Consider the following 23,376-nt stretch of genomic DNA (forward strand, 5'->3'; position numbering starts at 1 on the left):
GTACTAGGTTAGGGTTAGGCCATAATTTTAGGTATAAATACTACGGGAGGCTCTTGGCTAGTGTCTTCGAACTGATAATAGGACTAAAATAAGGAAAATTGGAAAAAAACGTGTTACCCATGTTACGTTCCGATGTCCGCCATCTTGGTTCACATACTTCGGGAGCACCTAGTTATCAATATATCTTAACCAGGTTTGTTGTTTTTTAATCTATAATTGTTGAATTTAACTTCATTTATTAATACATCTGTGAGGGCCAAAACAATATATGGTATCGATTAAATTCCGTTCGCAGTTTTAAACATTTTTAAGACTCCACGGACACCCTATATATTGACTGCTATGTCATTATGTGTTGTACATGACTCAGATATGAACGTATCTTGTATTTGGCCATTTCTGACCTGAAATTCTCAAATTGTATTTGCACAATTGTGCAACGACACAAAGTAGTTTTACGACACTGATATCGCATATGAAAGTGGCATCCTTTTATACACATCATCTACTATGTGTTCAAATTGCCCTGCAGGATGGGGGTTGAAAACATGGAAAAAAAATATGAATTCCTTGAATTCAATCTATTTTTATTCTTTTCTTTAGAATCGTCGCTCTTTCCTCTTCTCCTTATCCTGGATATTCACAAGTTTCCTGGATTCCTTGATCCAGTTCTTTTCTTCCAAATTCAGTGTTTTCTACTTTCCATGTATTTCCTGACAGTCTGTCCAAAAGGCTTCATTTAACTTGAACAAAGCAATTATTTTATACAGCTTAATTTTAATGTTGACAAAAAAGTTAAATGAACTGAAAACATCATACAGGCGTTTCCGGATTCAAGTTTGACAAAAAGAGGAATTTCGGCATATGAATTGTTAATATTTGTCTTTTTTGAAAAGGGTACCAATTTATCAGCAGTGGTCAGAAGTTCGGATTAGTAGGAGGCTATTGCAAACTCACTGCACAAATCTTCCAATTTCCCTCTATAATTATTTCATTTCTGCCCGCGAGGCTGCATTTCTCCTCAGGAGAATCTATGAATGCCCAGAATATAAGTATTGCTGAAATTTTCTAGTCATGCGACACAAGTATTTGAACAGTGACAAAAATTCACTTTGACTTTCCCTGCTTTTTAAAAAACTTTCAACCAATATGAAAAACATCGGGGATCAATCATTGTACAGGGTATCCAAAAAGTAATTCCTAATATATCTTAACCGGGTTTGTTAATTTTTAATCCGTATTTGTTTGAGTATTTTTACTTCATTTAAATACATCTGGGGGCAAAAACAACAATACCCTGTGCAATTTCAAGAAGTTTCAAGACTTTATGGAACACCCTCTATTTCAAAATTTTGGTCAATGGAGTAAAAATATCGCATTTCAACATTAAAGTGTCACTATACAAGATCAAATTAGGCTGAAAGTACCGTAAGTGAAAAGTTATCTGCAAACCATAATGGATATTCATTTTTCGCTTGAAAATATATGCTCAAGTTCAATTATCAACACTTTAAAATTTTCTACCTCTAGTTCATCCAATAAACCCGCTATTTTCATTATCCAGTCTCCCACTTTGAATGTTTTTAATACCCATACTCAAGACTAACTCCAACTCACAAATGGAACTTCATTTTTCTCCCAAGAATATTTTTGTCATGAAGTTGAGTCAATTGTCGGTTACAGAGATACTTATTATTTTTGTTATTAATATTTTGGGTGAATAAACCTATATATATTGTTGCAACGGTCTCGTTAGCCTGGAGCTTGGCGTCTGATTATTAGGTTCAGGGACCGCTTGCAGTTAGGAGTGTTGGTAAGAAGGACTCAAGTGCGAAACCTGATGCCCTGGGGGGTAGCAAGGAATTTTCAAATGGTACTTACTCGCTGAAGTATGCGCATCAGATGGTGGACGCCGGAACGTAGTATGTGTACCAGGGTCAATTTTCCTCATTTTAGTTACATTACGAGTTCGGGGATTAGCCAAGTGACTGCCATAGTATTTGTACCTAAATTTATGGCCTAGCCTGGTACACATACTACGTTCCGGTGTCCGCCATCATGGTTTGCATACTGCATACCTTAGAGAGGGGTCTGAAACTTTAAATTGCTAAGTCGGCCCACAAGAGCTAGCGGCCGGCGGGAAAACATAGGGTTTCAAGAGTCTTGCGGATCTAAACAGTTTTTCAAGCTACGAAAAATTGCTATACATGATACAGAAAAATGCTTTTTTTTTCAAACGGGGGGTAAACCCCGCCTGATGCCCATCGCTTTACCCAGGGTGGCGAATAAAATTATCGTTGCAAATATTGTTTGTAGTTTTGAGTAACAGAGATTAGTGACAGGTTGCGGTCAGATGAGGGCATATTCACTTTGCTAACACAAACAGTTCTCGAAGTCGTAATGGAACTAAAATCAGAATAAAATTATGGCCTAACCCTAACATGGTACACATACTACGGGATACCATAAGCAGTGGCGTATCTAGGTAGAATGGCGCCCGTGGCAAAGTTTGAAAATGCACCCCTTTGATCATTGACTAACAATTTTTAACGACTGGTATTGGATTGAGATACTTGTACGTTACTATTAACGTAAAAATACGAGTTTCAATTATTTCTAATTTGAAATTATTTTATTGAAACATTGTACAATTGAAATATTCCGCCGTTTTTGCGCCCCAGTCCAAACGGCGCCCATGGCACGAGCCATGGCTGCCACACCTTAGATACGCCACTGACCATAAGTACATATTGCAGTAACAATGACATAATTGAAAGGGGGCGGGGAACACTTCAAGGTTGACCGGGGTTAGGGCTTGGCATATTTGAATACCTAATTCACACCCCAAATATATTTAAATCAATACAACTACATAATTGAAACCTTTATATATTGTTGCAAATACTGTTATTGTGGCCTCTTGAGCTTGGAAGATTGGGTTACTGAGTAGCGATGGTGCTGGGCATTTGGTGCTTCAGAAGTATGTATACCAATATGGAGGTAACTAATTTTGTTCGCCTTTTTTACATAAAGTTGTGTAAAAGGGACTGAAACCTATGGGCTGGTAGATTCACTCGGCTAACACAGACAGTCCCCGAACTTGTAATACAACTGAGATATAAAAATTGAAAAACCTCTAGCCTAACCTCGTACACATACGATAGGAGTACCGGGCATTTTTGATTACCTGATAATTTCAGAATCTAATAAAAATAATATGACAACATAATTAATTGTATACAAAATTTTTATTGTAATTTAATTACTTGTCCAAACACACAAGTTACTGAAATATAGAATCCATCTCTCAGTTACTTCAATGGTTACTCTCGTAGTGTGTGTACCAGGTTAGACCATAATTTTATTCCAATTTTTCCTATTTTAGTTCTATTGTGAGTTCGGGGACCGTTTGTGTTAGCCAAGTGAATATAACCCCTGTCCATAGGTTTCAGTCCCTTTACACAACTTGATGTAAAGTAGGCGAAAAAAATTAGTTACCTCCTTATTGGTACAGATACTGCTGGAGCGCCCTTCAACAGGTGTTCACGCACATTAAAAACATGTCTCATCAATAACTTACAAGGAAAAAAAAAGTCTTATATAGGAAATTTATTTCAAAAATATATAAAGAATCATGTTCTGGATTGGCCTCACACTCAGCGAGAATTGAAAAAAAATTGTAAACAAAAAAAATATTGTTCACAAAAAAAAAAGCTTGGCCTTTGGCGGACAAAAAAAACAAACAAAGATGGTGGTGATTTGAAAATTTTGTCTGAACCTAATAATTTACAATTTGAATAGCACAACCCTAGTTGTTATTAGTGATTTGTTGGATTTACCTATGCTGGTTAAGACCCCCAGTTGTACACCCCACGCCCATCCCTTTACCCAGAATGGGGAAAAACCGAAATACATAGTGGCAAAACTGTCTGTTTCTTCTTATTATAGTGCTTATTTGGGTGTCTTGCTTTAAACAAGGCCATGTGCAAGCATCGTCCACTGATATATACGAGGTGCTACTATATTTGAAGGCTCTAAAACAGGGGTGGGCAAGGCTTTGGAACCAGGACCTAAAAATTTTGCCCACTTAGACTGGTGGGCCATGTAAAAAGTGACATTTTTTGAACAATATTTACGGTCTTACAGCCTTGCTTGGAGTGTACGCATGAAAACGCTGTTTAAAAATTGTAGAAAGTGTGCGCACTAAGACTGCTTATGCCCGCATACTCATCGTTTTTTATATCAATTCTCTGTTAATATCCCAGTTGCCAGAATGGGTCAGATAATGGAATTTATGGAACATAGCAATTAGGTTGATCATTAGCTAATATTAATAGCATTACATGATAATCATATTATAAAAAATATTGCCATATTTTTGTAAAATACAGATAAAACAATTTTCATTGCTATATACCAGGGGTGGGCAAGGTTTTCGAACCAGGGACCAAAATTTTGCCCACTCAGACTGATGGGCCATGTAAGTGTGAGGTAAAAAGTTACATTTTATGAACAATATTTACAGTGTTACGAGACAAAGGTGGAAAACAATAAGCCTCGTGCCAAAACTAGATTTAACCGCAATCTCAACAAATTCCTTGAGCTATTTTAGCTGAAACATCAAAATTGGATTTCAGTTATGTTTTGGCAGCATCAGGCGGCCAGGCCGGATTCGGCCCGCAAGACGTACTTTGCCCATGTCTGCTATATACCAACACAGAACAAATATAATTTTGTTTCAATGCTGGACAGGTCTGGTTAACTGTCAATAGACTGAAGGCATTGGGACATGACTGGCCAGAATATTCCCAGTCTAACTTAAGCATGATTATGCTGCTGGTTCTCAGCTTTTTGTTTTTGGGGGTCAAGTTGATTTTAAATTGCACTAAAGTTGATCAAATAGACTTTGAATGACAGGAATGAGGTAGAGTCAGTCACTACTCCAGCTTGCTTTCACCAATGTCGCACCAACGATTTCGTCTTGTCAGGCAGAGATTTTCAATTGTTCGCTTTCGTTCGGTATTTTGTCTTCACTTCTGCTGTTTGGATCAAAAAATAAAAAACTTGTGTCAATTTCTAAAATGATGTCAAGCCTTTCAACCAGCTTTAGGGAATCAAGCAAAATTTACACCCAGAGCAAGTACGTCTGGCTATTCAAAAAACGACTTTTACTACATACTCCCCAAGTTGAAGGGAATTTTAACTTCAGCTCTGTGCTCCCAAGAAAAACAAATTTGTGAATGTAACCCCCTTTATTGATTGTTTGAAATTTTTTACTCAATTCGAACTTCAATGTCACCAGTGCAGGTGTGAAATTTAGATCACTGCTTTGACTCTGCAATATCAAGAAAAAAATGCTCTTGACTCAACAGCTCTGCCTTTACCAATTAAAGAAAAGGCACTCCCGAAGTATGTGAACCAAGATGGTGGGCACAGGAACGTAATATGTGTACCAGGTTAGTGTTAGGCCGTAATTTTATGAACCAAGATGGCGAACACTGGAACGTAAAATGAGTTCCAAGTTAGGGTTGGGCCATAATTTTATGAACCAAGGTGGCAGACACCGAACGTAGTATGCGTTCCAGGTAGGGGTTAGGCCGTAATTTTATAAACCAAGATGGCAGACACTGGAATGTAGTATGTGTTCAAGTTAGGGTTAGGCGATAATTTCAGGTACAAATACTACGAGAGGGCCCAGGCCCAACCTTAACCTGGTACACATACTACGTTCCAGTGTACGCCATCTTGGTTCACATAGTTCGGGAGTACCAAAGAAAATACATCCCAATATTTCTTGTCAAGTAGTGCTATTTTGAAAATTTAGCTATATTTACTATATCAAAACGTGGCTTATTTTGAGTTACTGGTATTACTGTAACAAGCCTGTAAATTTTAATTTTTCCATTACGATTTTCGACATACCTTTCTTTTGTTTCCATCATGCCAAATTCCGTTAATTGACATTGCCCTGGTATTTCCTCGTCTCAGATTTTCCAATCTGTTTCCTTCAATTTTGTTCATCTTCCGTTAAGTCTTTTTTTTAACCTAAATTAAAATAAACAAATCAAAGGCACAGATCGTGAAAATCAGTGTCGGGACGGTAACCTGACACCTGCCAGTTGACGGAATTCAGTTTTACTGAAACCAGTAATAAACATATCTATTCATAATTTTCCGCGAGTAGAGGGTGTCCATAAAATCTTGAAATTTTTCAAAATTGCAAAAGAGAATTTATCGATACCATATATTGTTTTGGTCCCCGCAGATGTGATAAATGAAGTAATAATACTCAAACAATTACTGATTAAAAAAGAACAAACCTGGTTAAGATATATTGAGAACTGACTGGTGACAAAATTGAAATTGTAAAGGGAATTTATGGACACCCTGTATATTACTTTCCATCACAAATATACACAGTTTGGAGTTCAAATCCCTTTCTCATCATTCAATAGGTTTAATAGGTCGGGTAGGCAAAGCCAAACTGGAAAGACCCCTTGGTGATTGAGATCATGTTGAGCAATTGAGGTCATGTGCCAAAATAGCTTTATGACACTGAGACCGCATACCAAAGTGACAACCTTCAATATACAGGGTGTCCATAGTTTGCGATCTTTTACCAAAGTAGTTCCATAACACTGAGATCACATACCAAAGGGAATTTATCGATACCATATGTTGTTTTGGCCCTCACAGATGAAGTAAAAAGACTCAAACAATTACTGATTAAAAAATAACAAACCTGGTTAAGATCTATCGAGAACTGACTTGATAACAGAATTGAAATTGTAAAGGGACTTTATGGACACCCTGTATATTACTTTCCATCACAAATTCACACATTTAGAGTTGAGGTCCCTTTCTCATCACTTCACCCAGGATATAATAGGTCAGGTAGGCAATGCTGAACTAAAATGACTCATGTCTTCAAAGCTTATGTGGATTCTTGCACAGGGCCTCGTTTACAATGAACGACGCTGATAAGTGACATATAAAAAAGTCACAGAAAAACCAAAAAATCAGTCAAATCAGGACATTGGAGAAAATCAAAAAAATTTCTAAAAATATCCAACTTTTTATCAAATATTTTGCATAAAAAGGACACAGGGGAATCTCTAACTCACCTGTGAATAAACCAGTAAGGTTATCCGCTGTCTCTAAAAATGGTAGCAGTTTAGAATTTGCTGTTGTTTCAGTAAATTCCATCTACATCCAATCGAGTGCCTTTTTTTTTTGGCTTGCCAATTTTCATGAGCAATCTTTTTTCAAACATTGAGTCCTCAAACAGTTGTCATTGTATGATTCATAACTATTATTATCTAAATTAATGTTAAGTGTGGTACCTGTAATATACAATACATATATTAATAGCAATAATTGGCAATTATATTTTTATATCATCACATTTTGGTAAAAGGAGCTTTTAAAAATATAATTCAAGTAAATCAGGTGTCTTGCTAATAATAATACAAAACAATATATACAATTTTGTCTAAGGCTAGACAAGTGCAGTTAACTTGTCAAATGCTACTGGTAGCATGCAAAAGCAGTGCAATGGCATGGTTCCTAATTAAATTATCCATATTGGACAAAAGCAGTGAAAATGGCACAACTATTTATTGAAATGCCATTAGATGGCATAAGCAGTAAAAATGGCACAAGCACAAATATTATTTGAATTATAGGCACCATGCATAAGTAGTGGAATTGGCACAACAATGCAACAATTTATCAAATTACGGATTCCGTACCATGCAGTAAGAGTGGCACAGCTATTTAGTGAACTACCGGCATAATCAGTCAGAATCGTTCAAGATGGTACTGAATAACCTGAGGTTTGTGTAAGAGGATTGCTCGACTACTGATATTCGACAACATTCTTGCCCAGTTTAAAAGATGAAACAGAGGGCTAGCTTGGATTCTCTGTGTTAGGTTATCATATTGACATTCTTATATTATGGGATAAAGGTGAAAATCATATAACAGAGTGGAGATGCAAAAATTGGAATGATATGAGAATATGAGACTATGCAATATATGGATTGCAACAATTTACATCATCAAGAAGCGCAGTGTTTTCATTTTTATTACTTATAAAATTTACACTTGACATATATAAAAAAGATATAAAATGTAAGTAAAAGAAATGCATAGCTGAACCAGTTGTTAATTGAAAATGAAATAGTCAACAACAATAGCTATAACGTGACAATCACCTGACAAGGATATTCGATAAGTTACAGTTTCGGAATTTTTTGTTGCTTTATTTCTGTGGCAATTCACAATTCTTTGCTTTTTTTTGCAAATACTTTTTTTCATCATCTCCTTTAAATTCCTTTTTAATGAGATGGAATAGGTGAATGAAAAACTCTGGGAAATTTGAAGTGAATAACTTCCACATGCCTTCATTTTTTGAGCCAAGTTTGGATTTCACTTCTTCAGGTTTCTTATAATAATATTCATGAGTGTTTCGTATGTAACGGACCAGATCAGTAAAACTGTTCTCATATGGTCTTTCATTATTTCCACTGTTGGGATCTTCCAGCTTTTCCTTTATCGATTCAACCCAGTCTCCACCAATGATTCCATGAATTCTCTGCAATGCTTTTTCTTCTTCTTTTGTTCGCACAGGTTCGTCATTGTCCTTAGGTGCCTTTTCACTTCTGTCGAACTGAACAGGATCTTGACTGTCATCGCTGCTATAAGAATCAGTGCTTTCTTTTATCAACATATGCCATTCTCTGTTCCACCGTTCCACTGTGTTTTAGTTGTCTTTTTGCTGTTCTCTTTGACTTTTTCCTGTCTTCATCACAAGGTTGTTCAAAATATCGATGGCAAACATGGATGAAACTCATCTTCTTTACTGCATTCCATGTAAAGCAATGCTGAAGTATTTTTGTAATTCCAGGACGAGCGTCTGGTTCATGACTGAGCATGGCCTTCAGGAGGTCGATCAGTAAATATCTGTCATGAAATTCTTTTTCATTTTCAATGACTGAGAAATCTGGTTGTTCCTTGTTCTCTATTTTCGCATGCCTAGAAGCAGGACTTCCTTGATAGGGGTGTTTTCCATCAGTAAAAATAAAATAAATAAGAAGGCCTAATGAATATATATCAGCCTTGACCCATGCGTCGAATTCTTTGGATCGGTTGTCTGAACACATTTCTGATGCAACCCAACCGTAGCTTCCACTAAATCCAGTTGATCTGGTAATGGTTTTCTTTCCATCTAATGCAAACTCCTTGCTGATTCCAAAATCAATAATTTTAATATGATTTCCATCTAATGATAGCAACACATTACTTGGTTTAAGATCTCGGTGGGCAATCGGCTTAGGCTTAGTCTCATGGATATGTTTCAGACCATAACAAAGTTGTAGAAGCAATATTTTTTTATCTTCTACTGAGAATCCAGGCAGATGCGTTTCTAACTTTTTATGATTGCATAGATCTGTGACAATAACAACAGTAGGTTCGTTGGGAAGATAGCATGTGTGATGTCTTACGTAATTACCCACATTGTTATGTGGCGGCAAATTTATTGAATTTTTTATTTCATTCCAATACTGTTTATCTATTTCTTTTGGCGACAAGCTTGTATCAATAGTTCGAAGTTTGACAGCTAATTTGTCCTGTATGAACGTTTTCCCAAGAATATCATGCGTTACAATTCTTCCCTCGTATACTCTAAATCCCAGAGGGATATTTCCATTATAGATAATTTCAGAGTTTCCATCTTTAATTGAGAATTCTGTAAATGTAAAAAGCAACCAACTTTTAATAATTGTGCGAGGGTAATATATTGTTTGAGCATGGACTTCAGGAACAAGTATAAGTGCCCTCAAGGCATATTCGAATTATTTGTTCAACTTGTCCCAGAGGATTTACAGAATTTACACATTTATCCTGTGGGAGAGGAAAGTCTATAAGACGGCTTAACCATATGGCAAACCACAGCCTCTTGTCCGGTTACCAGTCCATGTCGGGTATGTGATATGATTTTTATTTATTTGTTTTTCGGAAGCATGGACTTGATGGTGGAGGAAGCCGTAACCGACCAGCGGTTAAGTGAACCACCCTACGATGGCGAGGGGTCCAGCAATCATCTCATACATACCTACCCCGCATGGGAAATGAACCTGCGAACACACGCTGGGTAATCAGAAATGCGGTGGCGAGCGCATTCCTAACGCTTGGCACGATGAGACACACCGCCGCGCCGAGAGAAATCCATGGTTCAGTACAGTCCGCACCAGTACATATGACACTTGTTGCATCAATAAATAACCCAGCAATCTTCTTACGTGCAATAATGTAAACAAAATATGTCATTGTTTCATCTAAAATAACTTATTCCAGAAGTCTCAAAGACTTATAGTATGATTCTCTCTAAGAGAAAATACTTGGAAATAAAAATTGTGAAAATTCACCGACCGTCATCACTTAGATTTCTTGCTTTGTTTCCACCTACTGCACCAGCTTCTCCTTGTTCATTTTGCTGCTTAAAATAAATATTACGTATGAACTATCTGACATAGCCTATCTTTATTGTCTGCTGTATTGAAGGTGAATATCAATCAATGACAGCAGGACTTGTCAAACTTTCGGGGTTATGGAGCCTGTGAAGAGGTTGAGTATTATTCACATAGCCCTCAATAAATTTATAAAAATAAATATAGAAAAACTTTTTTACCTACCGATTGATGTTCATGAGCGAATTAAAATGACTTTATTTAATGACTTTGGTGTAATTGCTGCTTTGTATTTGAAAAATACACTTGATAAACATATTTATAAAATAATATCGAAATGTGGCAACAAGGCGGTGAGTGAAATATGGCGTTACGCATTGGAAATGTAGATGATGCCATATATAAATTTAAATTGACGCCTTATTGCTACCGTTGTCAAAGTTAATAAATGCCGTTATTGCTTCTTTGGACAGTAACAAAGTTAGCCAAGTCAGGATTTTGATAAGTAAGTGAAACAATCGCGGCGCCTCTAGGTTTTTCTCAAAGAGCACTGGCTATTAATTATTATTTCCCGGCTATTAAGTCACTTTCCTGGACCTAATTATTTAACCGGATTTTCGGGGGCCATCTCATTGGGCGACTATGCTTATTTTATTTTTATGGGATTGGCCTATTTTTCGTATATATTTCTTTTACATGATTTGTGTGTTAACTATGCATCTGGGTTGATATATTTAATAATGGGTGCTCCCGTAGTATTTGTACCAGGTCACTTTCTCTTCGGATACTTTGCTTTACTTTCCTTACTTAATCCCCACATTGGTACCAATACGGCCCTCCTGAAGTATTCGCACCAATGTAGGGATAAGTAAAGCAAAGTATCCTAAGGAAAAATGCCTCGGTACGAATACTTCTGGAGCGCCGAAAGGTTAATATGAGAGACTCTTTGGTCGCGATGAAGTTTATGAAATTGCAGCCAGAAACAAATTATAAGGTTTAATCAGATGTAAGCTACCCAGCAAAATGAGCGGGAAAAAACAACTGCAAACAAGCGATTTGGAAAAGCAATTCTGGTTTACGGTCCGGTCCCTGTTTTGGGAGGCGGACAACTCGACTACACGGACAACTCACCAGAGACAACTCGACTACCTAGAGGCCTGGTGAGTTGTCCGTCTTTTGGCATTTTCTACGGTGGTGTTTTAGGTCTATAGAAATGCGTCTTTGATATTTTTAGTGCTCAAATGTTGGGAAAAATACATAAATATGCTCTAGAAAGCATTTTTATTTGTATAAGTGGCTTATTTTGATCATGTTGTATGAATACAAATACAGTCTACAGACGAAATTGGAGTAACGTTAGCGAAGTTAGACTGTTGACTTATAGGACTGTGTTCGTTTGATTTTTTGAACTTTTTTGGTTCTAAATGTTTTGAATGAGCACATTTAAATATATTAAAACCTTCATACTTCACAGTAACACTTAAATATTTATGAATGTGAGCTCAGTAGTCTATGGTTGCAGTAGTCTAAACTCGCCTACGGCAGTCGCCCGACAGGCCGTCAACTCACCAGTCGAGCAATCGCTTTGCGACGTGACGTCATCGATGCTCGAGGTGAAGACAACTCGACTACCGAGCAACGAGAGGCAGTCAACTCACCAGTCCAGAATTACGGTACTCCAATTTCGTCTGTAGACTGTATTTGTATTCATACAACATGATCAAAGTAAAGCACTTATACAAATAAAAATTCTAGAGCATATTTATGTATTTTTCTCAACATTTGAGCACTAAAAATATCAAAAACGCATTTCTATAGACCTAAAACACCACCGTAGAAAATGCCCAAAGACGGACAACTCACCAGGCCTCTAGGTAGTCGAGTTGTCTCTGGTGAGTTGTCCGTGTAGTTGAGTTGTCCGTCAGCCCCTGTTTTCATCTGCCTGTCTTTGATGCTTTGCTTTTCTCTGTTTGATTTATGCCTTAAACAGCCAATTGCGCTGATACTGCCTCTTCCGCTTTATTATTATTTTTGTTGTTTACCATTAGAACCGCTGGTGGTACAAACGTTAATGGATTTTACTGATTGTTACTTCATAATAGCCACATGCGCGTGCCGCTACAAGGACCTTGATTCGACCTGTTCAGGATACTGGGACTGCAGATTTGTGGTTCGAGGTTTCAATTGTCATTTTTATATATTTAGATGTAATGACAGTAACTTAATTTTACCAAACGGTTTTCAATCAACTGCCGATTGTTTTGTAAGCTGGAAGCTACACTGTGAAGTACGTATTTCAGTGTAAAATGTTATTTGAATGCCTGTTTTTGTAATCAGTCGTAACTGTTATTTCATTGGGTTAGACCAGCGTGTGTTTATTTCATTTCTAATTTGCCTAACTTTGCTAAGTTACGGTATTGATTTCAACTGTTGACATGTTTCTTGCCGGCACATTGAGTGTGTAAATATTGTTTGTTTGTTTCTTTAGAAAACCGTACTGACGTGCCTACCGTCGTACCGACGTATCTCTGTCATAATTTTGTACGTATCCTCGTACACCTGTACTTTACTGACAATAAAACGACATCAACTTGTACCGTGCGCGTCTTCTTGCATTAGAGTTACAAAATCAGTTTACTAAAATAGATCGACCATCCAAGAATTAAACCCTGGTGTGGGCGCTAAAAGACATTCCAAATTTGGCGTCCACATGCACTGTCAGCATGATATTTTGTTAGTCAAATTAAATGAATGTCTTGTGGAAGAATATTTATAATATGATGTTGAGTTGTGTATTATCTATCATTTATGATCAAGACTGCAATTTAAAATAGTTATATTTAATAAATTTATTTATGTTAGATTATTTTCATGGGATATTATCATTTTGTACGAGGAATAGAACTGTATTTGTTTTAAATTGAAGTTTTGTCAGCTGATCTTATTCAAATATCGTTTATCTTCATATTTGGGCGCTCCAGGAGTATTTGTACCACTGTGTGAATTACGTAAGGCAAATTTACTCACATCTTGTAATTGTTGTTGATGAATGTTTCCTTGTTCATTTATATTCATGTCCCCTCGAACATGAACATCTCCATAGAAATTGAGAGTTTGCAGTCCTGACATATCTAAACATTATGAGATACACATTAGATTCATGTTAAATGATATTTCAAATTTGACATTTGAAAACTAATGTTGGTTGGGTAAAACATGTTTTCAAGTATAGAAACTGAACAAACTAATCCACACTACAAAACCTTGGTTAAATCTTCATCAATCAAGTTGAGTCATCAAGGGACTAACAACTTAACAACATGATAACAAATATTTGAGCAAGCTTAAGAAGCAGAGTCATAACTAGGACATTATGAATCACGAATATTGGAACACTGCATATTATACAACCCTGTACCCAGTATCACTTACCTGGTGATGCTAATGGAAAATTAAAGTTTTGCATTTCTTGCAATATGCCATTTATCAAAATTCGGCAAATGATGAGTCTTTCAGGATATTCTGGCAAATCAGGTAGAAGTTGAAGTCTTAATTCATGTCTCTGGGCTGCTCGAAAAATATTGTCGCAAATGAATTGTCCATGAGGCATATTGAATTGTAAATCTTCTTGACCCCCCTCAATCTGTAACTCAAGACGAAGTCTGTCACCAGTTTTTAAAGTGAATGGGTTGAACCAAATTGGAGAAAGCTGTGCCCCTAGTTCTCTGTAATGAGATCTGATACTGGTTTCAGCAGTCTCACTTTTCTCAAAAAATGTGAAATGAAACTTGTTTTTGTTCGAAATATAAAGACAGTTGTCCACAATAACCTCCTGCTTACCAAGTAGCCATTGCAACCACTTGATAGCGACAGTATACAGACTAAACTCCCTGCATCGAAATTCTATGCTGTTATCCTTAGTGATTCGCAGGGGTTTAATAATGCCCCAATCAGTTTTACTTGAGAACCGTAATATGTCAATTTTGTCTTTCTCTAAACCGACACACCATGACTTGATTTGCACGATCGCATCTTGGAGAAATTTAGAATCTGCACTGATATCCAAAACTGGTGTGATACCAATGTATTCTTCTGGGCATAGGGAATTGTCAATTCCAACCGACATCCAGACCTTTGTTTGTTTGTTGAAAGTTCCAATAGGAAACGTGACTTTGCATTCGTTCAGTCTCATGGAGCCACCGGCAACTTCAATGTTTTCCACTGAAAAAATAATGGGACAAAAAATAAATTATAACATGTGGTTTCAAAGTTATCTAAAGAACCCTTCCAATGTCATTAGGATTTCCATATTTATCCTGGGGGAAAAGGAAGTAAACATGACGTTTCAATCATATGGCGAACCATGGCCCTTGTACAATTACCGGTCCATGTCGGGTATGAATAGTTAACCAGAAATTTGTTTCAGATGCATAAAACCCATTAGGGAAAGTGGGTCATTGGCTACAAAATGAGAAGATCGCTAATTACTGAAATAAAACGCAAGTAGTAGCTTGAGCAGGACATGGATACTTGGACATAAATCAAAGTGGAGCAACTGAAAATGCGACAAAATATTGTTAACATATATTGAGTAAGAATTTTTTTTATTATTTATTTTTTCACTGCAATCTGGTAAAGCAGTTATTGAACAATTTATCCACATTTAGAAATATAAAAATGATTCAACAGAGCACGATATATTTTCATGAATTGCAATTAAGGGAAAGGGTAGTGTTCAGGAGCCAGTAAAGTAGTAGTTTCAGTTTAACATAGTACACTCAAACCTCAGTAACCAAACCTTGAACCACCACAAATAGTAGAATAAAAACAACCGTCACGCCAGCCAAATATCAAACTTATATTCCTGAATTTCATATTTAAATGTGTCTACGTCAAACAAAATGTACTTACAACGTAAACTAATACTTTGGGGCATCACGCTATGGAAGAATTTATATTTAGATAAGGGGTCCCCAAACCAGGGGTCGCGACCCCAAATTGGATTGGAGTAATAATTAGGTAGGGTCGCGGGGTCAGTGGGGTCGCTGAGGTATGGTGGAGGGAGAATGTACAAAACATCTAAGATCTGACAAATAATGTTATATTTAGCGGTTTGTACCATGGCTTACTGAAAAACTGGCCCATAGCCGTCGCTCTATGCTTATGCTATAGAAAATGTAAGTGCTTATTGTGACATCACTGTTTGGTTTTAGCTTATTTTACTTAATACCACCACATGACCAAACTCAAAAGTCCAGTGAAAGAAGCTATAAAGTTTCATGAAAAATATGTACAGTATATTGACCTAGGGTCTCACTGGACACTTGAAAGTTGTCTTTGGGGTCGTCGTGAAAAAGCTTGGGAACCCCTGATCTAGATGAGGATTTGGAAATAACACTGCAACTTATAATAGAAAAAGTAGTAAGAGAAAATATTTGAAGTCTAACATTCAAATATTATGAGGTTCGAATATTGACAATTTTGTAAAAATTGAAAATTTTAGTAAGATAGTCAATTTTTTTTTAAACTTTTCTGGTCCCAGGAACAAAAATATGGATTTACAAAAGAATAGAAGACTAATATGAGAACTTAAAACAACAAAAAAAATTTGGTGATTACCTGTAATTTTTTGGGTTACCTGTAATTTTTCGGAATTTTGTAAAAATTTTGGTAAGATATTCGATTTTTTTAACTTTTCCTGTCCCGGGGGCAAAAATATGAATTTACCAATGAATCGAGGACTAATATGAAAACTTACAGCAACAAAAAATTTTTGGTGATTATCTGACATATTTCGAATTTTTTTGTGTTCGAATATTGACAATTCGGAAAAACTTGAAAATTTTGGTAATATACCGTATATTCTTGCAGATACGCCGGTCGCGCATATAAGCTCCCCCCTAAAACGGCCCTAAAATGACGATTTTATAAAAGTCCGCATATAAGCCGACTCTACGAATCGTAACACGCCCATATGCACCTATCACAGTCAAGGATATCAAAGTATTCGAATACTTTTTTGGCCGATTTTTGATTAATAGCCACTTTTCCCCCTCATCACGGTGTTTAGTTGTCAAAAGAAATATTCAATCGAATTTTAGCGCTTTGCCACGTATTGTAATGACGACGGTAAATAAAATTGAAACTCTGATTGTTTATCTTCTGTGCAACCCTGCGCCTCATATTGTTGCGACACATTTTCGTGGTTGCATGGTGGACATTTCCTTGTAAGGCTTCTTATTTTACATTTATGTTACATTACATTTGTGCTGATTGGCAAGTACTGTGAAATTGCCCAACTTTTTCAGCAATAACTCGACCGTTTATTGTCCAAACGGCGCCAAATTGCTCAATATTTTTTATAGCCTTTTTGATCATGTTAAATCCCGCTGGTACGCAATAAACGATGTGTAATGCGTGTTACAGTTGTGACCAGCGTACCATCCAATTTATTGTCGGGTTTTTATCCTGAGTGTATGTCTCATTTTTCTATCACATGAAGCTGTTGATAAGTCTTGTATGGCTGTTTATTGCACATGTAATTCACATCATAGATTAGGCTTATAGACATAGGCTTACCATACGTCCCGTTTTAGGCAAGATAGTCCCGCTTTTTTGCGTCTTGTCCCGCCTTCCCGACAAGTCAGCCAAACATCCCGCTTTGGCGTTCAGCCATCCAGCATATTACATGAACATGTTCTCATTGCTATGTAGCACAACGCTAGCCTACTTACTGAAGGTGAATGTTTATTTTGTTTGTTTCGTTGTTTCCCGCTAACATTGTTAGCGAACGTATTACATGTAAAATCAATTCTAATTGGTCCCATTCAGACGTTCACATGAATGTAACATTGAACAACATCTTTTGCTGTATATAAAACATCTAAATTTTAAACGCTCGTATTGTTATCGTCTATTCCTTTCTATTTTTCGAACTGAACCCGATATTTAGATAGAGAATATGCACATGAACTCTCGATGACAATATGGTCAATGAAGACAGCCAGGATGGCTTTAAATGTAGGCCTATGTGGTAAAATCGGAAACTGTAAAGTTACAGGATTACAGCTAAGGGGTCGTGTCTTTGGAGGTGTCCCGCTTTGAAGTCAGAAAAATATGGTAACCCTAATTATAGACATTGTGGCGTTCGCATTCCTAAAGCTTAGCCACACCGCCGAGCCAAAATTTCATGTCAAAAAGGCCAAATGAGTCAATGTTCACAACCCTGCTGGCATTCATCTCCTCAGATTATGGGATTACTACACAGGTTTAAGCATGATTTGTTTGTGTTCGTCTGGCAGGGAGAACTCAAGAAGCAGAGTGAGAGTAAAACGATGTTTACACTTGTGATGATTTACGACTTCTTGCGCAATTTTCTTGAATACAGAAGATGTCGAATGCTATCGATTATATATATATACTTGAATGTTATAATATATACGGCGGTAAACGTTTCGCGCATTGCCCTTTTCTTCCTTGTTTTTTCATTACGTAATCGAAAGACTAGATGTCATCATTTGACCGCATCGTGTTTTCTGACTGTTGAAATGCGTCTGTTGATTGTTTAAATGTTGAGAGCACTACCGAAATTGTAACAAATTAGTCAGATATACTTCAAATAAAGACGCAAGATGCAATTCTGTTTTTCCACATTTTACGATATCACATAATACTTTTCTTATGCAAACATTGGCCAAGTTTTATTTCGATCACAGATTGCGCAAATTAACGTTTCGCCTTTTCCGTATTCGAATTATAATAATTGACATAACTGAATCGAACTATACAGGATATCTCAAAAGTATGCGAATTGGATTTTTTGCCAGACTGCGAGAAATTATGTTGTTTGTTATTTTGTATCAGTGTAGGCGCTTGGTTATGGAAGATGACAAGTTTGGTATTGATTACCAGGCGGTGTCTTGATAGAGTATTTACACTTTAGCTTTTGATCAGTTGCGAAAGCGCTTTTTAATTTGCAAAATCTACCAGTCGGCTGCGTGATTTGTCTATATCGCCTCATATTACGTATTTAGATGTTTCATACATACTTTCGAAGCGTTCCAAGTTGTCAAACAAAAAACCACAACAAGTTCTCAGCATAATGAAAGGCACCTGCAAGATGTGATTCTGTACACGTTATTCCTATTCTACTTTCATGCCCTGTTTTACTTAGAATTAATAATGGAGCAATCTGTAATTTGTTAACCTTTTACTAAAAATAATAAAGACACTGTTGGAATATACTAAATAAGCTTTATAATTTATGTATATTTAGAAGCAGTCTTACTAATTTCGAGATATCGTACGCTTCTTTGCAGCCTAGTACATTTTATCAAGTCCGTCTATGTTTCGCCAAAGAACCGTTATAATTCTGATCTAAGAGATTTTTACATCATGGTTTTTATACGATGCCATGTATTTTGAAATCTTTCGAAGTTTCACCGTTTTCGAGCGCACTGCGCTCTCGTTGTATATTTTTGCGCTAATGTTCATCGTCAACGTCCATTAGCAGTCCCATATACAAGTACATTGTGTTCCCATTGAGGTAATTAAACTGATATACAGTACTGTTTTTTGAAGTTGCTCAACGTTTCTAGTTGTGGGGTCGCGAGTATCTGTGGGCTCTGATTTTATGAAAATTGGGGTCGCAAAAAAAAAGTTTGGGAACCACTGCCGTAGAATGTAATAAGCCATTTCATGTATGATCATGACTGATAAGATATTATCGATTATAACATTTAAAGTCAGGTTTTTGAAGTTTTCGTAGGAGAGAACGCTAGTTCTATAAATAGCATCGAGTTGTATCTCTATCCGGTAGAATGTAATAAGCCATTTCATGTATGGTTATGACTGAAAAGATCTTAAAAATTTTTGTGATTACCTGCGATTTTTTGAGCATTTTTGTTTGGGTTCGAATATTGATAAATTAGAAATTTTAGTAAGATAATGCAATTTTTCATGATTTTCTGGTCCCGGGGGAAAAAATATGAAATTACCAATAAATCGAGGACTAATATAAAAACTTATCACAACAAAAAAAAATTTGGTGCTTACCTGCGATTTTTCGCACTTTTTTGGGTTCGAATTTTAACAATTTTGAAAAAATTGAAAATCTAGATAATCGATTTTTTTCAACTTATCTGGTCCCGGGGGAAAAAATATAAATTTACCAATAAATGGAGGACTAATATAAGAACTTATTGCAACAACAAAATTGTAGCATCTGACGAATTTTCGAACTTTTTAAGGTTTGAAAATGATCGAGTATAAAAAATCGAAATATTTTGAATCTTTCCGATCACGGGGGCGAAGATTTGAATACAACATTGAATATAGGTCTAATATAAGAACATATTTCAACAAGGAAAATTGTGTCGAACTTTTTGAGGTGCAAAATGTTCGATTATGCAAAAATTAGATTTTTTTTAAAAAAATCGAATTATTTTGATTACGCAGTTCTATCTTTATTCATAGAAGAGCTTTTATATGTTATATCACGGGGTTACACCATCTTTCTAAAGACAAAAATAAGGACTAGTGTCAAAGGTTATTTTTTGGATGTATTTATTTAACAGCGACAGAAATATAGAATCGAATTGAGAATTAAATCAAACATAATTCTCTTCCACATTCCAATTTTTATCCGCACAAGTTTTATTAGAAGTCGCTTCGAGTCAGGTTGAATGCAGTCACGAAATCTCAGAAGGTCATGGAAAGCCCCGAAGTCACACCCACACGCAACCACTAAAATGTAAGAAGCTACAAAGAATAGTAGATACAATACAACATTTAACATCCAGCATTCAACATCGGGAATGAACGGGAAACAACAACCCAAGTGCTTCTGCACATATTCAATAAGAGGTGCAAATCTACCACAATATGTGCGTAACATATTAAACATTAATAAACATAAACACATACTTTCAAACATTAAGTTCACCGAGCCTAAACATAGGTTATATAATTTATATTTATACCAACAATGTGCTTCAGCCTTCTTTCGTCATTGGAAATAAGTTATTATATTATTACTTATCGATCTCGATCGGTGAGTATGTTGATAGGTATTTTCTGTCTGTCTGTCTGTTAGATACACGTGATATCTCATGTGAGGTTGAATTTGCTCCAAATTTTGCATGTGTATATCTCGGACCAGAACCCTATTGATTTTGGATGAATTATGTCGTATAATTAGCATCAAATGGTATATTCATATTTTTGCCCCCGGGACATGAAAAGTTAAAAAAATCGACTATCTTACCAAAATTTTTACAAAATTGTCAATATTCGAACCAAATGAAGTTGAAAAAATCGCAGGTAATCACCAAATTTTTTTTGTTGCAGTAAGTTCTCATATTAGTTCTCTTTTCATTGGTAAATTTATATTTTTGCCCCCGGAACCAGAAAAGGTAAAAAAAATCGACTATCTTACCAAAATTTTCAATTTATTCAAAAATGTCAGTATTCGAACCCAAAAAAGTTCCAAAAAATCACTTGCGGTAAGTTTTTATATTAGTGCTCTATTCATTGATAGATTCATATTTTTGCCCCCGAGACCGGAAAAGGTAAAAAGAAATCTACTATCTTACCTAAATTTTTAATTTTTACGAAATTGTCAATATTCTAACCCCAAAATATTTGAGGTACAGGTAATCACCAAGGTTTTTATTGGTAAATTCATATTTTAGCCCCCGCGACCGGAAAAGCTCGAGAGATTCGGTTATCTTACAAAAATTTTCCGTTTTTGCAAAATTGCCAATATTCGAGCCCAGAAAGTTTAAAAAAAATGTGAAATATTCGAATATTCGTTAGCTTCGTTTTATTCTACTTCAGGTAATCATCTATTTATCTACCATCAATACACGGTAAATATTGTAAAAATAAAAAATAGAAGAAGATTTTGAAATACTGTAAATATTGTATTTACAACGTTAATGCCAACATGTTCACAGCCTATTTTGAATTGTAATGAAAAAAAGGTTTCGCCCGGTTACCATTCCATTTTGGGTATGGTATTAGTTAGCCAGTTATTTTTTTTTGGAGCATGAACTTGGAGTAGACAATAGTAAAGTTTTTATAGACAACAAGTAAAGTTTATATGGCTGTTAGTCTGGTTCCAATGAGTGAGTTACTCAAGTTTTCTCACCACTGCGACCAAGGCGCACAGACGACCAATTAAGAAGTTATAGAAACACCATTGTTTGACGCAAACTACATCCATAAGTTTTCAGAATGAAAATACTTCATGTTTTTATAGTGATGAAAATGGGTTGCTACTTTACCTAATGATCAATGGTCATAACTTACCTTTTATAACATTCTTTGACTGTGTTTTGATGCCAGAGTTTCCCCAAGCATCCTTGGCCCAGACTTGGAAACGATATTCTTTACCAAGTATAGGTGACTTCATTCTATACTGAGAAACCTCTGCAGTGTGAGTCTCTTCTAGTTTCACATCATCAGAGAAAATTTCTACATTGTACAGAATGTTGCTGTCTGATACCTCATCCCAAGTCAAGAGAATGTCGGATCCACTTCTTTGGGATAAAACATTTTCAATTTGTGGCAAATCTAAAAATAAAGTAGTGAGTTAGCAGGTATAATTTTCAATTTACTTAAATGTGAAATATAAGCTGCAATATTGATATCGAATGAATATATTGGCTTTGGACAAGTGAGGGAGGTATTCAAAAGGAATTCTCTTGCCATAGCCCATAATTTTGATTTTTCTAGGAAAATAGGACATTATTCATGCTCTTCTATGAGTACATTTCCTAACATAAAATCGGATCCGACTTCATATTAAACATGTTAGCTATTGCATCCTCAATGACACAGTTTTTGTTTCTTTGCACAAAACATGGCGACACTTTAAAACAGGTCAACAAGGAACGTGAGAATAGCCTAAAATGGGGTTAAAAACGTACACGAATCCGTGGCAGCAACATCTTGTGAAATATCTTCGAGTCTGCCAACAGAGGGGGCAGCAGTATATTGTTCTACTCCATAATATTGTGTTACAAGATTCCTTATCTCTTGTGCAGTTGCATTCGCTTTGTTTCTTTCAACCCAAAGCCAGAACAATTTCTTCCTCTGTTCTTCAGCAGAGAATCTGTGGTTTTCAATGATCGTAGTGACATCTTGCTCACTAAGTGAGAGTCCGTTCCCAGATTGTGCAAAGGTTTTGAAATCTGAAGTTGAGGCAAATTGTCTCACACATCCTCTGATCACATCTTCTAGTCGGTCACTCATATCTATACAATCTACACTCACAAAATAATAATTCTGTATATTACGAAATATCTAGGCATTTTAGGGTAAGTTAATGTAGGTAACTCGCCTGTGTGTCGGTATATCCATCACATAATAATAGTTAACATATATATAATAGTACAAGTATAATAGTACCCTCTCATATTTGACCGATTGATATTTGCAGGTACTCCCAAAGTATGTGAACCAAGATGGAGGACACCGGAACATAGTATGTGTACCAGGCTATAGTTAGGCCATAATACAGGTACAAATACTACGGGAGTCACTTGGCTAGTCCCCGAACTCGTAATAAAACTAAAATAAAGAAAATTGAAATAAAAATAGGGCCTACCTTAACCTGGTACACATACTACGTTCCTGTGTCCGCCATCTTGGTTCACATACTTCGGAATACCCATTTGCAATCATCTACATTTGCACACACGTACATTGGCAGCCACCTACAATTGCATTCACGTACATTTGCGTCCATTCACATTTTCACCCATGTTCATTTGCACCCACTTACAATCAAGTACATTTGCACCCACGAACATTTGCACCCATGTATAGTTGCACAGCATCCACGTACATTTGCGCTCACTCACATTTTCCCTCATGTACATTTGCAACCACATACAGTTTC

General features: G+C 36.2%; 1 protein-coding gene and 1 long non-coding RNA gene across 3 annotated transcripts; both read right to left on the reverse strand.

Annotated features, from left to right (window-relative positions):
- Positions 1-3,013: 3,013 nt before the first annotated feature.
- Positions 3,014-7,302, reverse strand: LOC144424242 (uncharacterized). 2 transcript variants are annotated; one of them, XR_013476592.1, is made up of 3 exons: positions 7,125-7,302; positions 5,923-6,045; positions 3,014-5,036 (listed from the first exon to the last, which is right to left on the reverse strand). It is a non-coding gene; the product is annotated as an uncharacterized LOC144424242 (long non-coding RNA). The 2 variants fall into 2 exon arrangements; XR_013476593.1 differs by having other exon boundaries at positions 3,014-5,039.
- A 961-nt stretch (positions 7,303-8,263) lies between these two features.
- On the reverse strand, positions 8,264-22,755 carry LOC144427274 (uncharacterized). The gene is made up of 7 exons (XM_078116201.1): positions 22,403-22,755; positions 21,783-22,046; positions 13,905-14,693; positions 13,500-13,603; positions 10,435-10,498; positions 8,794-9,751; positions 8,264-8,699 (listed from the first exon to the last, which is right to left on the reverse strand). Exons 1-7 carry the CDS (start codon positions 22,725-22,727, stop codon positions 8,264-8,266), a joined length of 2,940 nt encoding a protein of 979 aa, XP_077972327.1. The 5' UTR covers positions 22,728-22,755.
- Between the last annotated feature and the right edge of the window lie 621 nt (positions 22,756-23,376).

This window comes from Styela clava, chromosome 1 (genome assembly GCF_964204865.1).
Source record: "Styela clava chromosome 1, kaStyClav1.hap1.2, whole genome shotgun sequence".
Lineage (NCBI taxonomy): Eukaryota > Metazoa > Chordata > Ascidiacea > Stolidobranchia > Styelidae > Styela > Styela clava.

Excerpts from the sequence above, each read along its gene's own strand:
- LOC144427274 (XM_078116201.1), bottom strand. The coding sequence starts at position 22,727 with ATGAGTGACCGACTAGAAGATGTGATCAGAGGATGTGTGAGACAATTT. Across the intron at positions 22,047-22,402 it reads TGTTGCTGCCACGGATTCGT|ATTTGCCACAAATTGAAAAT; the intron begins GTACGTTTTTAA and ends CTTTATTTTTAG. Across the intron at positions 8,700-8,793 it reads TGTGATGAAGACAGGAAAAA|CAGCGATGACAGTCAAGATC; the intron begins GTCAAAGAGAAC and ends TGATTCTTATAG.